This window comes from Nicotiana tomentosiformis, chromosome 5, assembly GCF_000390325.3.
Source record: "Nicotiana tomentosiformis chromosome 5, ASM39032v3, whole genome shotgun sequence".
In the NCBI taxonomy this organism is placed as follows: domain Eukaryota; kingdom Viridiplantae; phylum Streptophyta; class Magnoliopsida; order Solanales; family Solanaceae; genus Nicotiana; species Nicotiana tomentosiformis.
The window spans coordinates 9,624,892-9,649,994 of NC_090816.1; the positions used below are offsets into that span (position 1 = coordinate 9,624,892).

At 35.9% G+C, this 25,103-nt stretch overlaps 1 protein-coding gene across 1 annotated transcript; it reads left to right on the forward strand.

Annotated features, from left to right (window-relative positions):
• Positions 1 to 19,773: 19,773 nt before the first annotated feature.
• Positions 19,774 to 22,265, forward strand: LOC104115084 (L-type lectin-domain containing receptor kinase S.4-like). Its single transcript, XM_009625658.4, has one exon. It carries the CDS (start codon positions 19,939 to 19,941, stop codon positions 22,012 to 22,014), a length of 2,076 nt encoding a protein of 691 aa, XP_009623953.1. The 5' UTR covers positions 19,774 to 19,938; the 3' UTR covers positions 22,015 to 22,265.
• The last annotated feature ends 2,838 nt before the right edge of the window (positions 22,266 to 25,103 follow it).

Consider the following 25,103-nt stretch of genomic DNA (forward strand, 5'->3'; position numbering starts at 1 on the left):
CTTAGAATCATACTTGGAGTCTCAAATAGATGTGGATATTTTCTCTGCATCTCCTGCTCAATCTCCCAAGTAGCTTCTCCGACTGGTTGGCCTCTCCACTGCACCTTTACCGATGTTATGTTCTTTGATCTCAACTTTCGAACCTGCCGGTCTAAAATGGCCACCGGCTCCACATAATAAGTCAAATTACCGTCCAGCTGCACTGTACTGAAATCCAAAATATGAGACGGATCCCCGACATACTTTTCGAGCATGGATACATGGAACATTGGATGAACACTTGATATACTAGGTGGCAAGGCAAGTTCATAAGCCACATCTCCAATTTTCTTAAGTATCTCAAAAGGCCCAATATACCGAGGGCTCAACTTGCCATTTTTCCTAAACCTCAACACACCCTTCATGGGTGAAATCTTGAGCAGAACCTTCTCCCCAACCATGTGAACAGCATCGCGAACCTTCCTGTCGGCATAACTCTTTTGTCTAGACTGTGCCGTGCGAAGCCGTTCCTGAATCACTTTGACCTTCTCTAAAGCATCTTGAACCAAATCAGTACCCAATAGACTAACCTCACTCGGATCAAACCAACCCACCGGAGACCGACACCATCTCCCATATAAAGCTTCATATGGAGCCATCTGAATGCTTGACTGGTAGCTATTATTGTAAGCAAACTCCGCGAGTGGCAGAAATGGATCTCAAGAACCCCCAAAATCAATGACACAAGCGCGTAGCATATCCTCCAATATCTGAATAGTGCACGTCTGAGGGTGAAATGTTGTACTCAACTGAACATGTGTGCCCAATTCTCGATGCACTGCCTTCCAAAACTGTGAGGTAAACTGCGTACCCAGCCAATCTCGTGAATATAAATCCCAGCCAACCTCTCCGAAGAATAATTAGTACCAACTTGAATAAAATGCGCAGATTTGGTTAGCCGATCTATAATTACCCAAACAGCATCAAACTTTCTCAAGGTCCGTGGGAGCCCAACTACGAAGTCCATGGTAATACACTCCCATTTCCACTCCGGAATTTCAAGTCTCTGAAGTAATCCTCCTGGTCTCTGATGCTCGTACTTTACCTGTTGATAATTTAAACACCGAGCTACAAACCCAACTATATCTTTCTTCATTCGCCTCCACCAATTGATCTAATTGATCTACCTCGGCACCACCAAACCTTAATTTCCTTAGCAAAATTTCTCTGGGGTCGTTACACCTAAGTTAACATCCGGTCAACCTTTTCAACTTAAATTCTAAACCTTGGAACTAAGCGCTCCGAATCATTTCAAAACCTCACCGAACCCAAACCAATTACCCCGGCAAGCCAAATAACAACTGTAATTCACAATTTGAGCAGTAAATGGGGGAACGGGATTGCAATAGTCAAAACGACTGGCCGGGTCATTACACTCGAATACTGGGGGGCTACCAATCGAGTAAATCAAGTTCGGCACAAGTAAGTTGTTTTCATATCTAATTCTTGTCGAACAGGGTCTTGATAGAGAAAAGTGTAAGGGCCAAATGGTCAAAACGAACCATGCCCATGTAGTTTTGTTTGAACCCTGGCACAAGATACAAACACATGTATAATGACATAAAGGAGAGCTTCTAATTTCAGATATCTCACACTTTGAAAAAAATTTCCTGCTTCATGATTCGAATAGGTTAAAAGGCCTATGGGCTAAGATATTTGGAGTTCGAGTTCGAAACAATCACTCACTCAATTATTAAAGCCTAAGGTCTATCCTACCTCAAGTTCGAGCAATCACTAACTCGATCATAAAAAGCCTACGGGCTAAGATATTTTGAGTTCGAGTTCGAAACAATCACTCACTCAATTATTAAAGCGTAAGGGCTATCCTACCTCGAGTTCGAGCAATCACTCACTCAATTATTAAAGCCTAAGGGCTATCCTACCTCAAGTTCGAGCAATCACTAACTCGATCATAAAAAGCCTACGGGCTAAGATATTTTGAGTTCGAGTTCGAAACAATCACTCACTCAATTATTAAAGCGTAAGGGCTATCCTACCTCGAGTTCGAGCAATCACTCACTCAATTATTAAAGCCTAAGGGCTATCCTACCTCAAGTTCGAGCAATCACTAACTCAATCATAAAAAGCCTACGGGCTAAGATATTTTGAGTTCGAGTTCGAAACAATCACTCACTCAATTATTAAAGCGTAAGGGCTATCCTACCTCGAGTTCGAGCAATCACTCACTCAATTATTAAATCCTAAGGGCTATCCTACCTCAAGTTCGATTAATCACTAACTCGATCATAAAAAGCCTACGGGCTAAGATATTTTGAGTTCGAGTTCGAAACAATCACTCACTCAATTATTAAAGCGTAAGGGCTATCCTACCTCGAGTTCGAGCAATCACTCACTCAATTATTAAAGCCTAAGGGCTATCCTACCTCAAGTTCGAGCAATCACTCACTTGATCATAAAAGGCCTACGGGCTAAGATATTTTGAGTTCGAGTTCGAAACAATCACTCATTCAATTATTAAAGCCTAAGGGCTATCCTACCTCGAGTTCGAACAATCACTCACTCGATCATAAAAAGCCTACGGGCTAAGATATTTTGAGTTCGAGTTCGAAACAATCACTCACTTATTTAAGCCTAAGGGCTATACTACCTCGAGTTCGAGCAATCACTTACTCGATCATAAAAAGCCTACGGGCTAAGATATTTTGAGTTCGAGTTCGAAACAATCACTCACTCAATTATTAAAGCCTAAGGGCTATCTTACTTCGATTTCGAACAATCACTCACTCGATCATAAAAGGTCTACGGGCTAAGATATTTTAAGTTCGAGTTCGAAACAATCTCTCACTCGGCCATAAAAGCTACGAAGACCGAATTCGATGAAATCGCATATAAAAGCATTCACAAGGCATAAATGAAATCTTCATGAAGCAAGGCAGTAAAAGAAAAAGATACTTGTATAGATATATATATACAAGGGTGGTTTACATAAATAGATGCAACATAGAAGAAGCTAAGGGCTAAGCTTCTGGGTTATCATCGAGAGCGGTCTCTTCTCCACCGGGCCCCCATATTCGGACCCGCTCTTGCTACCATCATCATCATCATCATCACCATCAGAAGCCAAGGCTTCAGCTTCGAGCTCTTTAGCCTTTTTTATCTCTTCAGCAAGGTCGAAACCTCGAGCGTGTATCTCCGAGACCGACATTTAGCAAGTTCGGCAACCCAATGTGCTCGAGTGTCGGCAGTATCCGCCGCCTCTCGTGCCTCCATCTGGGCTGCCTCGGCATCAGCCCGATACACGGCAATAGACTTATCCGCCATGACTTTCGATGACTCAACCTCCGCCTTGGCCTCAGCAAGCCGTGTTTCAAGCCCCTCGATCCTCTTAGCCTGAGCCGAACCCTTTTGCTTGACGCTTCGAAGCTGAACATCGGCCGATTATAATTTGGCCAAGATGGTTTCTTTTTCTGCAGCCAGGCGGTCGAAAGTCTCCTTCCACTAGTTACATTGAGCCTTGATTTGATCGACTTCTTCCCGAAGTAACCCGATCTTTTCAACCTTTTGCTGCAGCTGGGATAACGAAGATTTAACTTCCACAGTTGAGTCAAACCCATACTCTAACAGAACGAGGCTCACCTGCTTATCTAGTTTGGCCTCTTCTTCACTAGCCTTAGCCAAATCTGCTTGGAGGTCCTTTATAGCCTCGTCCTTTTGGCTGCAAAGAAGCCGCAGGGCATCTCTCTCCAACGAGACCTTCTGAAGCTCGACCTCACACTAGCTGAGGTCGACTCGAAACCTGCTAATGGCCTGCACAGTAAAAAAAAAAAACATAAGTCAAGTTTGGAAAAGAACGAAGAAACCAAGTACAGTAAAATTATTACCCGATAAATGAAACGTTGGGCCTCTTCTAGGAGAAGAGAAGTGTCACCAATGTCGGAGGCATCATCGACTCTAGTAAAGCTGCCTCCTCAGAAAAGGTTGGAAGATAAGGCTAGTGACCCAATGTCATAGTCTGGAAGCTCGGGGTACCGGAACTGACCCCGACCGGTATAGCCGCCATCGGCTTCGAAGCTCTCGCGACCTTGATAGCTTTCGCAGATCGGATCACCAAAGCTGAAGCATCATCTTCTTCTTATTCTTCTTCTCTCAGTCGTTGGACCGAATCCATCGGAAGAGCGATTGCCTTCCTCCCAACCCTTCGAGTTTTGGGCTTGGGGTCCTCTGACCAAGAGACAGCTTTTCGCTTCTTATCTTTCCCCGGTTCCGGAACCAGGGACTTGGTTCCTTCCTCACAACTCGAAGGCCTCAAAATGGCATCCTTGGTTACACCTGCATGAAAGGAAATCGGTAACAAATGGAGCATAAAAAATAAAAAATAAAAACATTTTGAAGAACACGAGAAGTAACCCTTACGATGATTCTTGGCCTCCCATCTACCTTTCGCCAAATCACGCCAAGCGCGTTCGGCATAAGAGGAAGTCGAGGCTAACTTCCGAACCCAATCCTCGAGGTCGGGTAACGCTTGTGGCATCCAACGGGCAGCTGTATATCGGAGAAAGATATTAGATAAAATCGGAAAAAGATACTAAAAGCAACGTCTTATGAAAACCACTTATGGTCGAAATTCCATTCCTCGGGGAACGACATCTTCTCTTCCGTAATGAGGTCATGGGTCCTCACTCGGATATAACGGCCCATCCAACCCCGATCCTTGTCTTCGTCGATGCTCGACATCAAAGCCTTCGATGCCCGACGATGAAGCCTGATTAGTCCTCGAAAGATTTGAGGCCGATACAATCGTATGAGGTGATTCAGGGAAAAATCCAGCCCCCCGGCCTTGTTGGAGAAGAAACGAAGTAAGGTTACTATACGCCATAGAGAGGGATGAATTTGACCAAAGGTGACCTGATATCTTTTGCAAAAATCAATGATCACCGGGTCGACGGGACCCAACGTGAAGGGATAAGTGTAAACACTTAAAAACCCCTCCATATGAGCGATGATGCTCTCTTCGGGAGAGGGAATCTGCAACACAACCTTGGAACCCCAGTTGCAGTCTTTCCTCACAGCCTCGAGATGACCCTCCGTTATCGAGCACATGTATATCGAAACATGCTCACATCGACCCGGAACAGATGAAGGATTCTCGACCTTAAAATCGATCTTCAGAGTATACGGGCCGGGAACATACTCATAGGTAGGCGGCTCCACCGGCGCCTTGTCACCGGACGGCCGTGATGAAGAAGCTTTCTCCTTCTGAGGTACAGTTTTCGAAGTTTTGGCCATTGATATGAGAGAAAGAAAGGCAAAGGAAGATTAAAAGTTGATGATACCAAACACTGGTGTAGATGGCTCTGCAAGCGGCGAAATAGAGAGAGAGAGCGTAAGAAAATTTGAAAAAGTGAAGACATAAAAGTGGTAAATGTTAGATGGAGGGGTTATTTATAGGCTTACATCGTGACGGTTCAGTATCAGCGGTGGCTGACCACTATCTGACATGCATTAAATACCTTGAAAGACTAAATCGATGGGACAGCTATCACATACGTCATGATCGAGCCCTGTGAAAACGTCAGCTTATAACCCGATTGAACCGTCGAAAAGCATATCGATTCTCACCACATCCTTCCTGAGAAACGAGGGGACTATTTGTATAAGGTCGAAATAGATTTCGGCCTTCCTACGTTCAATCGAATCCGAATGGTAAGCAACCGGAGTGGGATTTTGGGATGAATCCCGAAGACACTACAAATGAGCCTCAAGTTCCAAAGACTTATCGGGGAGTCGGCTCGATAATATTATCGAGCCCACGACCAAGTCGATCCGCAAGACAACGTGAGGGTGGTCGGAAACGCGCTACACCCACCCCGAAGGTCAAACTCAGGCCAAAGCCGAGGGCTCGACCCAATAACGAATTCGAGCCAGTATCGAGCTCGCGGACAAGAGCCATTCAACCGTACTAAGGGAGAGAATCTTGGCGGGAATCGAGGAAGAGACAATTCATCATGGGTTCTCTACTATATGTTTTTTTATTGTGAATAAAGTAGGATTCCTCTACTATAAAAGGGGGAATCCTTGTAAGCATAAGATCATCTTACACACAGTAACAAAAGATCACTTCCTATATTGAAAAATATCCCCTTGTGCTCATTTTACTTTATCTTACTAATTCTTCTTGCTCACTATTCTCAATCTCATAGTCAAGAACATAGATTTTACGATTTCTCTATATGGTTTGTATCAAATTATATCACATATCTTTAGAACCATATTTAAATTTAATTTTATCTGATTTCCCGGTAAACATATAGCAATAAATAGCTTTTTACAGAAAATTTATATACCAACCTAAAAAAATAAGATAACAACCTTTTGCAATAAGTTAAGCTGCTCTTACTATAAAAACAATTATACTATTAATGTATAGAACTTATATCCGTAACACCTGTCCATTCATGTTATTTCTTATTTCTCCACATCGATCTTCTTCTTTATATATATATATATATATATATATATATATATATATATATATATATAGTGGATTCAAATAATTTGGTAGAATGACAACTTGTCTAGAGGTGAAAAAATAAAATAAAAATGGACAAGCAAAGCATAACTATACTAACACGTTTCAAACACTATCTACATATTTGGATATACTTTGGAATCTTATTTAAAAAGTTAACAGTCGTGCTTTCGACCAATATTTCCAATTCCCTATCATGGTATAATTAAATCACTTTCGTTTTACTTTCCTTTGATTTTCTCTCCACATAGAAGCTACGACAATCTTCTCGGGCGCAAATAATAAATTATGAATGATTTTTTTAGACTATTAGAATACCTAAAGAATATTTACAGATAAATCTTCTTAAGGTACTAAATATATATATAAGTTACTCGCTAGAATATGTTAAGGTAATTGGATAGTGCAAATTTTTTTATACTAAATATATATAACTTAAAATCATTATAGAAAGTGAAAAAAAGAAAGACTAAGGTAAGCTATATGATGGATGATTACAATTTACAATGACTTGCTTCATTAAGTTGGCTACTACATACAAATGTAAAGGTTTCAATAAATTATTATGTAAAGACTTATAAGTTGAATTTCCGTTATGAATTTCACTCTACTCCAAAAATAAGCAAGTTAGAGCTATGTATATACATTAACCCCTCCTCCCCGCCCCCCGGGCAAAAAAAGTTGAACAATTTCAAATATTGTAATTACTTCATTTGACCAGATACATTTCATTCTGATAAATGATAATTATTCAAACATCTACGATTCAAAAATAACTTATTTTATTTTGCTTTGATATCTTTTACAACTAAAATATAATAACACTTGCGGTACTATTTTTACTCAAAAACAACAAATACCTAATAATACTTTAAGCTGGTTAAATAATATAAAACTTATTCAACAGAATGAACTTTTATGAGGGAGTACATTTCTATGGCTAGATAAATACTTCTATACCACTCATCTCACCTATTATGTGTATAGGGGAAAAAAAAAAAGGGAACATTAAAGGTTGTGGTGGAATGGATACAAGATATTCGTTTATTTCTTAACCAAAGATCTCATCATGTCCGAGCCATGACAACAAAAAAAGACATTGTAGGAAAAGGTCTTACATATGATGAATCTGGATTAGTCGGATCCTAAAACCGATATCAGATACTGGATGAGAAAAAAATTAGGAAAATATAGGAAACTCAAGTCAACTTCTTCCCTTTACCCCGGAATCAAAGTATGGTTCTTTTGGACTCAAGCAACCATAATATGTATAGCGCGGTTATTCACCGTGCTATATCTTAACGTCACATTTGTCCGTTAAGGTAACGGTCAATAACCGCGCTTTATTTGAACTTAAATGGGCGGAAAGGTATAGCGCCCATATGTATCGCGCTATAGTATAGCACGGTACATATGCACGCTATACCTAGAAAAATAAACGGCCCTTCTCCTTCCCCACCAAACCAGTCAGCCTTCTTCCCCGTTAAAAAAAATAGAAAACCAGCCCCCCCCCCCCCCCCATTTTTAACGGAAAAAAACTTGATTGGAGCCCACCGGTCCTACAAAAAGTGTAGATTTTCAGTCCCACATCGTATCTAAGGCGTTATCTCGTAGTGGGTTGCTCGTTTCGGCTCCAAATCACCAAATCAACTTCTTCCCTTTACTCTGGAACGAAAGTGTGGTTCTTTTGGACTCAAGCAACCATAATATGTATAACGCGGTTATTCACCGCGCTATATCTTAACGGCATGTTTGTCCGTTAAGGTATAGCGCGGTCAATAACCGTATTTTATTTGAACTTAAATAGGCAGGAAGGTATAGCGCGGTACATATGCGCGCTATACCTAGAAAAATAAATGGCCCTTCTCCTTCCCCACCAAACCAGTCAGCCTTCTTCCCCATTAAAAAACCAGAAAATCAGCCCCCCTCCCCTCCCCCCCCAATTTTTAACGGAAAAAACTCGGTTGGAGCCCACCGATCCTACAAAAAGTATAGATTCTTAGTCTCACATCGTATCTACGACGTTATCTCGTAGTGGGTTGCTCGTTTCGGCTCCAAATCACTAAATCTTTAACTTTCGAAAAAAATAAAATCGAGGTATTCCGACTTATATTTTGTTAAAACTCGTGTATAAAAAATACCTATTAGTTTTTTTTTACTGTGTTCTACGTTATTTTTATAATTATTTTACGATTTAATTAATTTGTTATTTTTTATCTGGATTATATTATTAGGGTGCTAAAAATTAGTAAAATAGAGAAATTGTTATTAGTTGTTATAAAAAATGTTAATTAGTTATTTTTTTACTGTGGTATATGTATTTTTGTGATTATTTTGTGATTAAATTAATTTATTATATTTATCCGGATTAGATTATTTTATGTGCTAAAAGATTAGTAAAATAGATAAATTATTATTTCAAGAATAATTAATCTTATTTAGATATTATTGTTGTACATATATATATATATATATATATATATATATATATATATGTGACTTTAATATTGTTTAGTTCCCTGTATTATTATGTTGTGCCCGTAATTTTAATGTAGTACTCATATTTATAATGTAGTGCCCTTTTAGCGTAGTAAAATGTAGTGCCCTTTATTGTAGTATCTTTGTAGCTATTGAAATTAATCATTTAATTATCTGTTAAACTCAAAAATATCTGAAAAAGGCTGATAGTTCAAACACAAACTCTCTCGAATTTTAGTTAACAAACGTAAGAAAATAACATTAGAAAATAACAATATTTGTCAAACTAAGTATTGTTATATGAATATTTAATAACATATAAAATAATAAACTAACATGTAAAATAAGAAACAAACATATAAAATAATAAACTAACAAATAAAATAAGAAACAAACATATAAAATAAGAAACAGACATATTAAATAATAAACAAACATATAAAATAGTAAACTAACATATAAAATAATAAAGTAACATATAAAATAATAAGCTAACATATAAAATATGTCATCTTCGGGCAATTGAGTAAGGACGGGACCTTCAAGTTGCTAGTTTTCACTGCATAACCAATAAAATAATGAGTTTCTCAAATTGATCCAAACTTTACATATAAACTTTATCACTTCACTTACAAATCATAATGTGTTGATATCCCATGATGCACATTATCCTGTTGATGATGACTCCCGAATGGACCACTATAATCCAACACACTAAAATTAGGCATATTCCAACTGGCGGTTGGTTCATAACTTGTAAAATTCATATCTAACCGGTACCCCCTGGGGAATATATGAGTGTTAATACAAATTCAATACATAAAAATAAATATCGTAACACAGAAAAATAGAAGTTTACCACTCGGCTTGTGAATTATGTAAACTTGGGGAGAAATTATTTCCTCGCTCCTCATTCGCCCGTGGAGATAAGTTTAGATCAGGCCAAACTCTTTCACCCGGAACCTGTTCGGCTAAAACTGCTCCAAAATAACCACCCGATTGATTGAGGAATATCCCTACTTTGCGGAACCTCATTATTGCGAACGTCTTCAGCCTTGACATATATTTCCAACATTTTTATCACAAGAAATTTCTGGTATTCATCCGGAGTCCTCAAAATATCCCTCAGAGTTTCATCGTCTTCGATGTTAAACTCAGCATATGCGGAGTAACAGAATGCGGATATCTTCTAGTTACTTTAATATTCACTGAACGTTTGCTCACACCCATTTTTTTACATAACAACGATACCAATGTATCGTACTCCATTGTAAGTGGCAACTTAACATGACACTGTGGAGAATAACTATAGCGTACTGAGTTATTCTCCACCACAACCTCAATCCCCCCTCCCCAATATAATGAAACCCTAATTCTTCGCTCTTTAAACATTATGACAAAATGCAAAATAACTTAACGAACAAATATTTAACGAGCAACTATTTTGGAAGACTTGAAGGATTCTGAATGGATTTTTACAAAATCCTTAAACTCTTTAAATAAGGAAAAAACCAGTCAGGGGTACAATTATTTGATGTATAGCGTCTTGAATATGTGCGTTATACCCCTATGAGTTATTGGTGTGTCAGTTAAGTCCAGGAGAATTATTGGTGGGCCCAACTTTTATGTATAACGCGGTTATTGACCGCGCTATACCTTATGAATTATTGATGTGTCAGTTAATTCAATACAAAAAATATTGGTGGGCCCAACTTTTATGTATAAATAACTGTGTTATACCTTAACGGACAAACGTGTCGTTAAGATATAGCGTGGTGAATAACGACGCTATACATATGATTCTGCCTATTCTTTTTTTCACATATTATGATTGCTTGGTCCAAAAAAATCCACACTTTGATTCCGGAGTACTTTTTTTTTCGTATTTCCCTTTTGCAGGCCACTAAGTCAATGCTTTTAAAATTGGAAATTAAGTACAGAACTCTCTCAATGTGTGAGGATGCCATCAATAGCATAATAAGTGAAAGCAAGTTGCACCTAAAAAATTTAAACTACTTTTCAACCCTGCACTTTAACTTTCCACTTCGAATAGAAAAAAAAAACTTTCTACTTCGGGGTTGGCTTGGGGCACTTTGAAAATAACTTTCATTGACTTTATTAATATTTTTTTTTTTTCAAAAAAAGGTCAGAAATCAAATTGAAGTAGTTGAAGATTTGTCCATATTAAAGTACTGCTAGGATCTTTTGTTATGATGTCAAATAATATTTTCATTTTTTTTATAAATCAATTAGTATAAAAAAAGCCAAGATTTAAGAAAGGGCTTTTAGCATTTATTGTAATACAATGTATAGCTCAACCTAGGAGGGTAGTTTGAGTTGATATGGTATTGATGTAAAAATTTTGATGGCTCTTGTTTTAAACTTTCCTTTTAATTTTTTTTAGCCAAAAAAACTCAAATATGATAGCACTTTGACTCGGGTATGTAGTTTTAATTTTTTTAAAAAACAAATTGTGGTATAAAACAAATCATAAATATGCATGCAATTATAATTTTTATTAGGGATAAAATATAAGTTTAAGATTAAATTATTATGAAATATAAAAAGATATGTTCTTTTGACACAAAATAAAAAGGAAAGATAGTACATAAATTCGGATAGAGAGAATAGTTGTTAGCATTCTTTGAATCATTATTGTGACAACGAGTTGGTTATACCTTGGAAAAGTGCAATTATGCATTGTCCAATAAAAATAAAATTTATAAGTTCATAGTGTTATAAATATACTATCTTCATTGTAAATAAGCTTCCTCAAGAAGCTTATCTATATCAAATTCCGTCGTAAATATGTTTATCTATTTAGTACTCTATTGGAAATAAGCCTTCTAAAGAAGCTTATTCTTTCCGTATTCCGTTATGGATAAATATTACCCTAGGTAGAAGATTATCTATATCAGGTACAATAGCAGTTTACACAGCAGCTTGGAGTTGCAGCTTACACAGCAACTTGCAGTAGCAACTTACAATCAATTTATACAATAGCTTGCAGAAGCAGCTTACACAACAACTTCCTTTCTTCTATAAATAGAGGAGATTTCATTTCATTATGTACATAAGTTTGAAATTTGAATAATATATCAGTTTCTCTCTATACTTGTCTTTACTTTACAGTCTTTATTTTATAACACGTTATCAGCACTAGACTCTGCCATCTCGAGCAAATACTTTGAAAGTATTAGAGGTACGAACTTTCTTTTTCTAAATAATATCAAATCTTTCTAAACTTGAATTTCTAGCCCTAGATATATCGGGCAAAAGCTACATGTCTTAGGTGTTTGATGCTGAAATTCATCTTGATGCGATGGGTCTGGCAGACACCATCAAGGACAAAAATCAAATATCAAACCAAGACCGTGCCAAAGCAATGATATTCCTACGCCATCACCTTGATGAAGGCTTGAAAATGGAATATCTCACTATTAAAGATCCAGTCATACTGTGGAATAATTTGAAAGATAGTTATGACCACCTAAAAATGGTCGTTCTTCCACAGACACCTTATGATTGGACTCATCTAAGGCTACAAGAATTTAAATCCACGAGTGAGTATAATTCTGCTATGTTCAGAATTATTTCTCAATTGAAATTATGTGGTGATAATGTTACTGATCATGATATGTTGGAGAAAACTTTCACCACTTTTCATGCCTCGAATATGCTCATGCAGCAGCAATATCGAGAGATGGGATTCAAAAAATATTCTGAACTTATCTCACATCTTCTTGTAGCCGAGCAACATAATGCACTATTAATAAAAAATCATGAAAGCTGACCTACTGGTTCTTGTCCATTCCCTAAAGTGAATGAGACGAACTTCCACCAAGATAAGCGTGGAAGAGGTCGTGGCCCCAGTCGTGGTCATGGCCGTGGTCGGGGAAGAAACTCTAATCACGATAATAATAATGCACCAAAGAACCCTCCTCACTACCAGCAGTGGAAAAGGAAGGAACAAAAGCATGAAGCGGTGCAAACAACAAAGGCAGAAAATGCATGCTATAGATGTGGAGGAAAAAGGCATTGGTCACGTACCTGTCGTACGCCAAAGCTCCTGGTTGAGCTTTATCAAGCCTCCATGACGAAGACAGAGAAAAATATTTAAGCAAATTTTATTTCTGAAGATAATTTAGACTTCATGCATTTGGATGTAGCTGATTACTTTCCACTCCAGGAAGGATAATCAAGTTATGTGATCCGTGATGAATCTGTATAAATGTAAATATTTTAATTTTTGTTGTTTGTAGTAGATAGTATGGTTATGTAATTGTTATACATATATAAAAGTTATGCTTTGATAATAATGTTTACTATCATATTTATTTTGTTTATATCATTTTGAAGAATATGGATAATCCTCAAATTATGTATGGATCAAAGACCAATCATGAAGATATTTGTGTAATTGATAGTGGAACAACTCATGCCATATTCAAAGATCAGAAATACTTTTCTTATTTGCATAAGGAAAATGCAAATATTTCAGCAATTTCTGGTAATATAAGTTTGATTGAAGGCTCCGGAAGAGCCATTATATTTCTGTCTAAGGGAACAAAACTTATAATAGACAATGCATTATTCTCCTCCAAGTCTCGAAGAAACTTGTTGAGTTTTATAGATATCCGCCGAAATGTGTATTATGTTGAGACGATAGATGAAATGAATATGGAATATCTTTGTATTACAAAGAATATTTGTGGCCAGAAGTGCATTGTAGAAAAGTTACCTACTTTATCTTCTGGCTTATATTATTCAAAGATTAGTACAGTTGAAGCACACTCTATCGTAAACCAAAAGCTTACTGATTCAAATATTTTTGTGCTTTGGCATGGCCGTTTGGGCCATCCTGGATCAATAATGATGAGATAAATTACTAAAAATTCGAGTGGGCATCCATTAAAGAACTTGGAGATTCTTACAAATAATGAATTTGCTTGTGTTGCTTGTTATCAAGGCAAAATGATCACTAGACCTTCACCAATGAAGGTTGGCATTGAATCTACTGCCTTTTTAGAACGTATACATGGGAATATATGTGGACCTATTCACCCACCAAGTGGGATGTTTAGATATTTTATGGTCCTAATAGATACATCTTCAAGATAGTCCCATGTGTGTCTACTATCATCTCGCAACTTGGCGTTTTCAAAGCTATTAGCCCAAATAATTCGATTGAGAGCATAATTCCCAGATTATCCTATAAAGGTTATTCGCCTTGATAATGCTGGAGAATTCTCATCTCAAGCTTTTGATGATTATTGTCTATCAATTGGGATAAAAGTTGAACATCTTGTAGCTTATGTTCATAATCAAAATGGCCTTACGGAGTCATTTATTAAACGCCTGTAATTGATAGCAAAACCACTACTTATGAAAACAAAATTGCCCACAACTATTTGGGGCCATGCTATCTTGCATGCAACATCACTTATCCGTCTCAGACCGACACATTATAATAAATATTCTCTATCACAATTAGTTTTTGGTCATGAACCAAATATTGCCTATCTACGAATTTTTGGATGTGCTGTATATGTGCTAGTAGCACCACCACAACGCAGTAAGATGGGCCCATAGAGAAGGTTAGGAATATATGTTGGGTTTGAATCACCCTCTATTATTCGCTATCTTGAACCATTGATTGGAGATTTATTTACTGCTCGATTTACAGATTGTCGGTTTGATGAAATAAATTTTCCACAATTAGGGGGAGAGAAAAAGGAAATCAAAAGAGAAACTGTGTGAAAAGTTTCATCATTATCATTTTTGATCCACGTACCCCTATATGTAATCATGAGGTCCTAAAGATCATCTATTTACAAAATATAGCAAATCAAATGCCAGACGCGTTTACTGATTTGATAAACATAACCAAGTCACATATCCCTGCAGAGAACGTGCCTATCCAAATTGATGTCCCAGCAGGACCATCTACTAGCATGAGAGCTAGTGAACCTAAAGCACGCCTGAAGCGTGGTAGGCCTTTGGGTTCTAAGGATCAAAATCCTCGAAAAAGAAAATCGATAAATGATCAAAACGATAGTATGAAGGGATCTCCTGAAGAGATCCAAGATCTGATTAGTTTTGAGATTCCTGAAGAAATCAATAAACCCGAGACTCAAGTGAGTGAGAAACTTTTAATAAGTTCTAATGGTGAAGGGATTAATTTAAATCGATTTGAAATAGTGGTGGATAATATTATTGCATATAATATTGCACTTAACATTATGCAAGATAGTGAGGATCTTGAACCCCGGTTTGTCGAAGAATGTCGATAAAGATTTGATTGGCCAAAATGGCAAGAGTTAATTCAATCAGAATTGAACGCACTTGCTAAAAGAGAGGTCTTTGAACCAGTAGTCCAAACACCTGCTGGTATAAAACCAGTTGGTCATAAATGGGGTTTTGTGCGAAAAAGGAATGATAAAAATAAAATTAAAAGATACAAAGCTCGCCCTGTCGCACAAGGATTCTCATAACGACCTGGAGTCGATTTTGATGAAACATATTCACTTGTTATGGATGCCATAACATTTCGATATCTCATCAGTTTAGCACGACATGAAAAGCTTGAAATACATCTAATGGATGTAGTTACAGCTTATCTGTACGGTTCACTTGAAAATGAAATTTATATGAAAATTTCCGAAGGATTTAAAATGCCTGAAGCAAATTTAAAATCTCGAAAAATGTATTCAATCAGATTACAAAGATCTTTGTACGGTTTAAAGCAATCTGGGCACATGTGGTATAATCACCTTAGTGAATATTTGCTGAAAGAGGGTTACATAAATGATGTTATTTGTCCATGTATTTTTATAAAGAAAATGGCATCAGAATTTGTTATACTTGTTGTTTATGTTGATGATATAAATCTTGTTGGAACTCCAGAAGATCTCCAAAAGGCAATTGAATATCTTAAGAAAGAATTTGAGATGAAAGATCTTGGAAAGACAAAACTTTGTTTTGGTCTGCAAATTGAACATTTAGCAGACGAGATCTTTATCCATCAATCTGCCCATACAGAAAGGGTCTTAAAACGCTTTTATATGGACAAAGTGCACCCATTGAGTATACCAATGGTTGTTCAATCACTTGAAGTGAATAAGGATTTGTTCCGACCTCCAGAAGAGGATGAGGAACTCCTTGGTCCCGAAATACCTTATCTTAGTGCAATTGGTGCACTTATGTATCTTGCTAATGCTACAAGGTCCTGACATAGCATTTTCTGTTAATTTACTAGCAAGATATAACTCTTCTCCTACACGGAGACATTGGAACATGATTAAACATATATTGCGATATTTAAAGGGAACACTTGATATGGGTTTATTTTATTCTAACAAAGGTAGTGCAGATCTTGTTGGTTATGCAGATGCAGGTTATTTGTCTGATCCATATAAAGCTCGATCTCAAACGAGGTACGTGTTTACATGTGGAGGTACTGTCATATCATAGCGCTCCACAAAGGAATCTATTGTTGCTACTTCTTCAAATCATGCTGAGATAATAGCTATTCATGAAGAAAGTAGGGAATGTGTATGGTTGAGATCAGTGATTTATTTTATTCAAGGAAAATATGGTTTGGAATGTGATAAAAGATCCATAATTTTATACGAAGACAATGCTTCATGCATAGCCCAATTAAAGGGAGAATTTATAAAAGGAGATAGAACGAAGCACATTTCACCAAAATTATTCTACACACATGATCTTCAGAAAAATGATGACATTGATGTGCAACAAATCCGTTCAAGTGACAATCCGAAAGATTTATTCACTAAATCTTTGCCAACTTCAACTTTTGAGAAGATGGTATACAAGATTGGAATGCGGAGACTCAAATATTTGAAACAAAGTTTTTATCAGGGGGAGTAAAATGCGCGATATACTCTTTTTTTCTTACTAAGGTTTTTCTCATAGGGTTTTTCTTATAAGGTTTTTAATGAGACAACTAGTTATACGTATTACTAAATATGTGGACTCTTTTTCCTTCACTAGAATATTTTTTCCACGGGATTTTTCCTAGTAAGGTTTTAATGAGGCACATTATCTTTCAATGAGCATCCAATGGGAGTGTTATAAATATATTATAATATGGATGTTCATTTAGGACTTCATTGTAAATAAGCTTCCTGAAGAAGCTTATATATATATATATATATATATATATATATATATATATATATATATGAGACTCCGCCGTAAATATGATTATCTATTTAGTACTCTATTGGAAATAAGCTTCCTAAAGAAGCTTATCCTTTCGGTACTCCGTTATAGATAAATATTACCACCGGTAGAAGATTATCTATATCAGGTACAATAGCATCTTACACAACAGCTTGGAGTTGTAGCTTACAAGTAGCTTACACAGCAGCTTGCAGTAGCAACTTACAAGCAGTTTACACAGCAGCTTGCAGAAACAGCTTACACAACAACTTCCTTTCTTCTATAAATAGAGGAGATTTCAGTTCATTATGCACATAAGTTTGAAGTTTGAATAATATATCAGTTTCTCTTTATATTTGTCTTTATATTACAGTCTTTATTTTATAACACATAGTTTTAAGTTGTAGTTTAATAGATTAGTTCCTTTAGTTCAACAGCCTCCATCTTGTCAATTAAAAAAAATTAAAGGATAAACATAGTTAATTTAGCAGATAATAAATTAATGGGTAAAGACTGGTGCTTTAAGCCAAAGATATTTATACAATAATATTCCTTTCTCCTTGTTCCCCAAGTGAAGCCAAAACTCCTTTGTTAGAAACCAAGAAGTCAAAAATTGCCAAGCTATTATTATTCCTCGTGCAAATATGGCTATGCTCATTGGCTTAATAAGATTAAAAAAAAAATTATGACATGTGTTATCTTTTATGTTGCTCGAATTTTTAAAAATATTGGCGATTGTTGTCGAATTTTCAAAAAATGCACAATTTATCCGACACGCACCTGATAATATTTTTGAAGAATACGAGCAACATAGATTATCTTAATGGTACTACTGAAAATGCAACTTTAATGACTCAGTATTGATTTCAATAAAATTAAACAATAATATATATACTAATGAACTCCACATTTTCTGCATTGTCCTATTTTTGTACTTTTATCAGAAAACTTTTGAGTGGAATTAATTAGATAAATCTCTCTTAACTCATACTAATGCAAGAAACTGTTGCAGTCTAATTCAGCATTTCAATTAAGATCATATTTTATGGAAATATTTTTCAAGATGAAAATGAGAGATTTGAAATTAAAATATATTGTGATTTGCTTTGCAAAAGATGACATTACATTTTGCAACAAGAGTCTAACCATTTACTAGCATTACTATAATATCAACATGTTATATGTTTCGTTTGTCCATCCCTGAATAAGCTAGAATCACATAATTTCTGTAGTTTTTATTTTTTTAATCTCCATTATATCCGTCCTAGTACTTTTAAGAAGCATCTTCTAGACAACAACAATAAAAACAAACCTACTGTTGTATGGGATAAAATTTGTATATAATTTATGGACGAATGGTAGCATGACACATGGAACCGAAAGCAAGAAAAAAGCAAGTCAGACAACAATCAATATCGGATATAACGAGTGTAATCGGCATCGGGTATACCCCAAAGGGAGCATAGTTAGCGGGAGGAGGTCAAGGATCTGCCATCGGATAACATTCAATGAGGGAATATTTTCTAACAACAAATGAGCGACCGTTGCAGAGAATATTTGTATTCATGGCCTGCCGTTTACATATTCATCAATGACTCCTTTATTATCATTTAAGAGAAGCTTGATCCTAAGATCTTATTTCCCTAAGTAAAGTTATAAATAGCAAGCTCAACAGCCATTGTAAAGACACGAAATACTTTCTACATACTAAAGCTTTATCTTGTCACTTTTGCTCTCAATCTAAGAACTTTGCTTACACTTTATCGTTATTCTCGTTTTTGCTCCCGGAGATATTACATTCGAAGTCAGGTTTGTCATCTCTTTTAATTTTGATTGCTAATTTTAGTAATTATTTTATCTCTTTATCATTTTCTGGATCACATCAATTCGCTTGTCTATTAACCATGTAACAAATTCAGTTGTATCGTTTTACGGATAAACAACTGTAATTCCCCAAGTGAAGTCGGGGGAGGGTAATGTGCACGCAAATCTTATCCCTACTTTATGAAAGTAGAAAGTATGTTTCCGATAGACCCTATTAAATCAGTAAAAGAATAGTCACAATATGAGTAAATACAATAATGGATACAATAATGAAAAATAAGCAATAACAAGAAACATTAATAACAGCAAGATAATAAGATAATGAAGCAAGAAAAATAATGAAGTACTAGAAATTTAAGTATAAGAAAGTACGAAAATAATATTAATACTATAGGTAAGCATCTTCTTAGACAAATAAAAAGAAAAAGTAATTTGTGCTGAATTTAATTAATATTTAACAATGAAGGGTAACTATGTTTTTGTCCAAAAATACGATACTAGCAATAATCCACTCAATATCCACAACGTTAAAACCATTTTCTTGAAACCAAGTGTTCAAAAAAAGTAACCAAGGTGTAGTTGGCTACCCATGGACTGTAGTGTGCTGTAGTGGTAAGCCTGCATTTATTTCCAAAACCATAATAAACATAAAAATCTCATGTGAAAATTACCTACCACAATTTCTCCACTTTTCTTCCACTTATTACAACCTCTGAAACCCCATTCCATTATATAGTACTTTGCTAAACACTCACCCCCCCCCCCAAACCCCCGCACCCACCACTTTCCCAACTCTTTCCTCTTTTAACAGACAAATCACATGTAACAAATCAGAGGCAACTTAATGTCTAGATTCAGTCATAAATCATAACACCAGTTCTTGAACTCTACTCCTACCAAATTTTACTCTTAGCTATGCCATGGCTAAAAATATTAGACTAATCTTTTTCTTGGTGTTTTTTATTTTAATATCAAGAACAGTTTTTTCTGATCAAGAATTTGTTTACAATGGTTTTAGTGGTGTTGCAGCTAGTTATTTAAGTGTAAATGGTATTGCTGAGATTGAAAAAACTGGTGCTCTAAGGCTAACAAATGAAACATCAAGAACAGTTGGTCATGCCTTTTACAAAAGTGCAATCAAATTCAAGAATTTTCCAACTGGGAATGTTTCTTCCTTTTCTACTGCTTTTGCTTTTGGGATTGTTCCAGAATATGCTAAATTAGGTGGTCATGGTTTTGCTTTCACAATCTCAAGAACTAAAGATATGAAAGGTGCTCTTCCTAGTCAGTATTTAGGCCTTTTAAATTCAAGTCATGTTGGTAATTTTTCCAACCCTTTTTTTGCTGTTGAATTTGATACTGTTCAAGATTTTGAGTTTGGTGATATTAGTGATAATCATGTTGGTATTGACATCAATAATTTAAAATCTAATGCTTCAGTTAATGCTAGCTATTTTTCTGAAGGAAATTCCACTAAGCAAAAGCTTTTTCTCCAGTGTGGTAAGACAATTCAGGCTTGGATTGACTATGATTCAACCAGAAATGTACTGAATGTTACACTCTCACTATCTTCGGTAAAACCAAGTTATTCAATTTTGTCTTTTCCAGTGGACCTTTCACCAATTCTTGAGGAGTTTATGTATGTTGGATTTTCTGCTTCGACCGGTTTGCTTGCTAGTTCACATTATATATTTGGTTGGAGTTTCAAAATGAATGGAAAAGCTCAATCTCTGGATCTTGATTTGTTGCCTAATCTACCTGGACCTAAAAAGGATCAAACAACCTTAATTGTAGCGACGTCTTTATCTGCTGTCGTCTTTCTTGCATTTGGTGTTCTTTTGGCCTTATACATCATTTGGAAAATCAAGAACATAGATGTGATTGAGCTTTGGGAACTTGAAATAGGTCCACATAGGTTTTCTTACAAGGAGTTAAAGAAAGCTACAAGGGGTTTTAGAGATAAAGAGCTACTTGGTTTTGGTGGATTTGGTCGAGTTTATAAAGGAACGTTGCCTAGGACTAATACTGATGTTGCTGTTAAGCGAATAAATCATGATGCAAAACAAGGTCTCCAAGAATTTGTGTCTGAAATCGCCACTATTGGTCGGCTTAGACATAGGAATTTGGTTCAGCTCATTGGATGGTGTCGACGAAAAGGTGACTTGTTACTTGTTTATGACTTTATGCCTAATGGAAGCTTAGACAAGTACATTTATGATGAACCAAGAGTCAATTTAACATGGAATCAGCGATTCAAGATTATTAAAGGTGTGGCTTCCGGGCTGCTGTATTTACATGAAGAATGGGAACAAACTGTAATCCATAGAGATATCAAAGCAGGGAATGTGTTATTAGATACGGAAATGAATGGACGACTTGGAGATTTTGGACTTGCCAAGTTATATGAGCACGGGGCAAATCCTAGCACGACAAGAGTAGTGGGCACGTTGGGTTACTTGGCTCCTGAATTAACCAAGACCGGAAAGCCTACAACAAGTTCAGATGTTTTTGCCTTTGGTGCATTGCTGCTAGAAGTTGCTTGTGGGAGGAGGCCAATTGAGGCGAAAGCATTACCCGAGGAGTTAATTTTGGTGGATTGGGTTTGGGATAAATGGAGGGAAGGTGCCATTCTTGAAGTAATTGATCCGAGATTAAATGGCGAGTATGATGAAATGGAGGCCGTGGTGGTGCTTAAATTAGGACTAATATGTTCGAATAATACGCCATCTAAGAGACCTAGCATGAGGCTACTGGTGAGATACTTGGAAGGGGAGGTGGCGCTCCCGGAGACATTGGCAGCGCCCAATGAATATGATGGGAAAAACGGTGGCGCTAGCGGTATGGAGTTTGAGGACTTTGTACATTCCTATCCGTCCTCGTCTTATTTAGAGAAAGTAAGCACGTGGTCATCGGCTTATGATGGTGAAGGAGATATTGACATTGAAGCTAATCCGATAACTCCGTTAACGGATTCTGGCAGAGAGGACAGCAGGTAGCCTATGCAAAAATGGAGGGACTATTATACCTCTTCTCCCAAATTCCCTCCTAATTTAGTGCTTCTTTCCTTCGGTTTGATATTTAGACTTAAATGTAAATTATGGCTTTTGAAAAGAAACTGATATTAATATCAACCATTCTCTGTTTTTGAGAAAATTGGTGTTAGTAGGATGTGAATATATAGCCAGGCACCTTTGAATCTTGATCAAAACTTTGTCCAATTGAAAAGAATTCTAACTTCATTTGGTTCCTTTGTTTTTTCTCTGTTACTGTTCTTTACAGATAACTTTGTGGCATACTTCTACAGCAGTCATGTTAAAGTTAATCTGTAGGTTATTGAGCAGTGTTAAGTTAAAACTGTTATAACATTCTTTTATAATGTGGTGAACTGGTCCAAGTAGAATGTTATAGATGCTATTTTGAAGTCGAAAATCATTACTTGCTAGATGTGAAGTATCACAGATTTCATAAGAAAATCTGAGTCTTTTAGTTAACATAATTTCATGTTTATGTATTCTAATAAGTTCATTAGAACATATAATGTTACTAAGTAAGATTTGTGATACTTCTACAGTTCTACTTCTTGTTTCATAGATTTTATTCATAGTGAGAGTCGATCAGGAAGTAAATATTCTGGCTGTAGTAAAATATTTTTTATATATAAGGATCTCTACCATATTATTCACTGTATCACATGATAGTCTCGGATGCACGATAAGGCAACTCTTTATTCATATATAAGTGCTTAAATTTTTTTTATTTTTGGCAAAAAGGCCACCTGATTTTTACCCCGCTAAATAAACTTTCATCTTTCCCATTTAAGCACCTTTACTTGTATTTTGAGAATTAATAAACCCCTCCGCAAGTCGGAACATAGGGCATGCTACAAATTAACAAAAGTGTGGGTCAGCAAAAGACCAATTAAAACCATACACGTGGAAAGCGCGAAAACAAACTCCTCACCGACTGTTTTCCCCTCTCTTTGACCTGAGACTAAACAAGCCGTCTGCAACAATATGAAAATCCAAAGAATGATATATCCAGGAAAACAAAAAGAAAAGGAAAAAAATTGTCTAACGGTTGCCAATAGTGCTGCCACAGTGTTTCAACAATGGAGGTCGAGGGCTTTTTTTAAATAAGGAAGAAGAAAGTCGGAAGAATGAGGTAAAAAAGACTTTTGAAGTCTTGTGTAACAATTTAGGACATATTTTTTTGTTAACAAAAAATGTGTAATTAAAGAGAATCGGGGTCAGATTAAAAATAACAAAAGTTGTAGGTAATATTAAAATTTTCAAATTTTTTTAAAAACCATACCTATTCAAATTATTTTAAATTTTAATTTCCCTCTTCTTTCTCCTCTTTACTTCTTCTTCTCTTTCTTCCTTCTTTCTTCTTTCTCTTCCTCATTCTCTCATTCTTCTTCCTTACTTTCTTCTTTCTCTTCAACTTTCGTTGCTGCTGCTGCTACTGGTTCGTCTATGTCATCTTCTTCTTCTTCATTTTCTTCTTTGTCTTTTTCTTCTTTCCCTCTTCATCTCATTTTTATCTTCTTCTTTTTTCCTTTTTTTTTCTTTTAGTAATTTAAAATATACGAGAGAAAGAGAAAAATATGAAATTTTACAAAGTGAGTATTCTGCAAAATACCCTCGAGATATTTTGAGACATTCTCATAAATGAGTATTATGCAAAACATCACCGGGATGTTTCAAATATCTCTCGGAATGTTTGAAACATCCCTCGGGATATTTCAAACATCTCTCGGAATGTTTGAAACATCCCTCAGGATATTTCTTCTGCTTCTTTCTTTTTGATGTTTGATCTTTTTTCCACAGATGTTTGAAACATCTGCACGTTTTGAAACATCTCTGTAGATGTTTGAAACATCTCTCTAAATATTTGAAACATCTTCCTAAATGTTTAAGGATTAGGAGTGGCGGAGGATAGAGAGGAGCATTGCAAGATGGAGGAGCAAGGGAAAGATAGAGAGGAGCGTTGCGAGATGGAGGAACAAGGGGAGGAGGAGGGGAGGAGTGGGAGGAGGAATAGGGGTGGAGGAGGAGAGGGACTTTTTTGTAAATAAGAAAACTTTGGAGTTTTTAAAAATTATGAGCCCGTTTGGATTAGCTGATTTGAAGTAGCGGATAAGCATTAGGTGCTGAAAAGCACTTTTAAGTGCTGAAACTGATTTAATAAATAAACAGTTACGTGTTTGGATACGAGTGCTGAAATTGATAATAAGCTGCTGCAGTATTTGATAAAAAAGTGATAATAAGCTCTTTTTCTGTTAAAATGACTTAAATAACCTTAGAAGTGTTTACACTTATAAGGGCGAAATTTCTTCAAAATTTTAGATTCCAAATCGATCCAAATACAAAATATTCTATTTATCATTTTATTTTAAATATAACTGTGCGTAGATAAGATAACTTTTATGATAAATATAATTTATTTTATGATAAGCATATAATCATAAGTTATAATAACTAATAAATTGATAAAAGTTTCTCAGTAAAAAATAAACCTAAATATGACAAAATATTTGAAGAGAAACAAACACTGTCTTTATCATCACAACACTTAAAAAGCAACACACAAAAAATTTGATATGTCCTCGTTTATTACATACAGTTTAAAGATTAATACACAATCAATAGATGTAAATATACAAAGGAATAGAGAATTTATTTATCTTAAATAGTCAATGAGCATTGCAGACTTGAAGAGGCGGGAGGGGGAGGGGGAGGGAGTTAAGTTGAAATAGTACTTGAGACGTTGAGTATTGATGTAAGAGTTTTGTTCTAAAAAGAATATTTTAAGGATAAAATAGTAAAAATTTTGGTCAAACTTTAAGTGCTTATAAACTAAAAATTTATAAGTTGGGGGTGACCAACTTATGCCTTTTGGCTTATTTTTGACTTATAAGCACTTGGCTTATAAGTACTTTTAACTTTACCAAACGCGTAGATAAGCCGAAAAGTGCTTATAAGCTAGTTTGATCAGTTTATAAGCTTAGCTAAACACTCCCTATGTCATTAACACTAATCACAAAAGTATCCCTTCAACCCCATTCTTAACACTTTTGTCTTAA

Excerpts from the sequence above, each read along its gene's own strand:
- LOC104115084 (XM_009625658.4), top strand. The coding sequence starts at position 19,939 with ATGGCTAAAAATATTAGACTAATCTTTTTCTTGGTGTTTTTTATTTTA.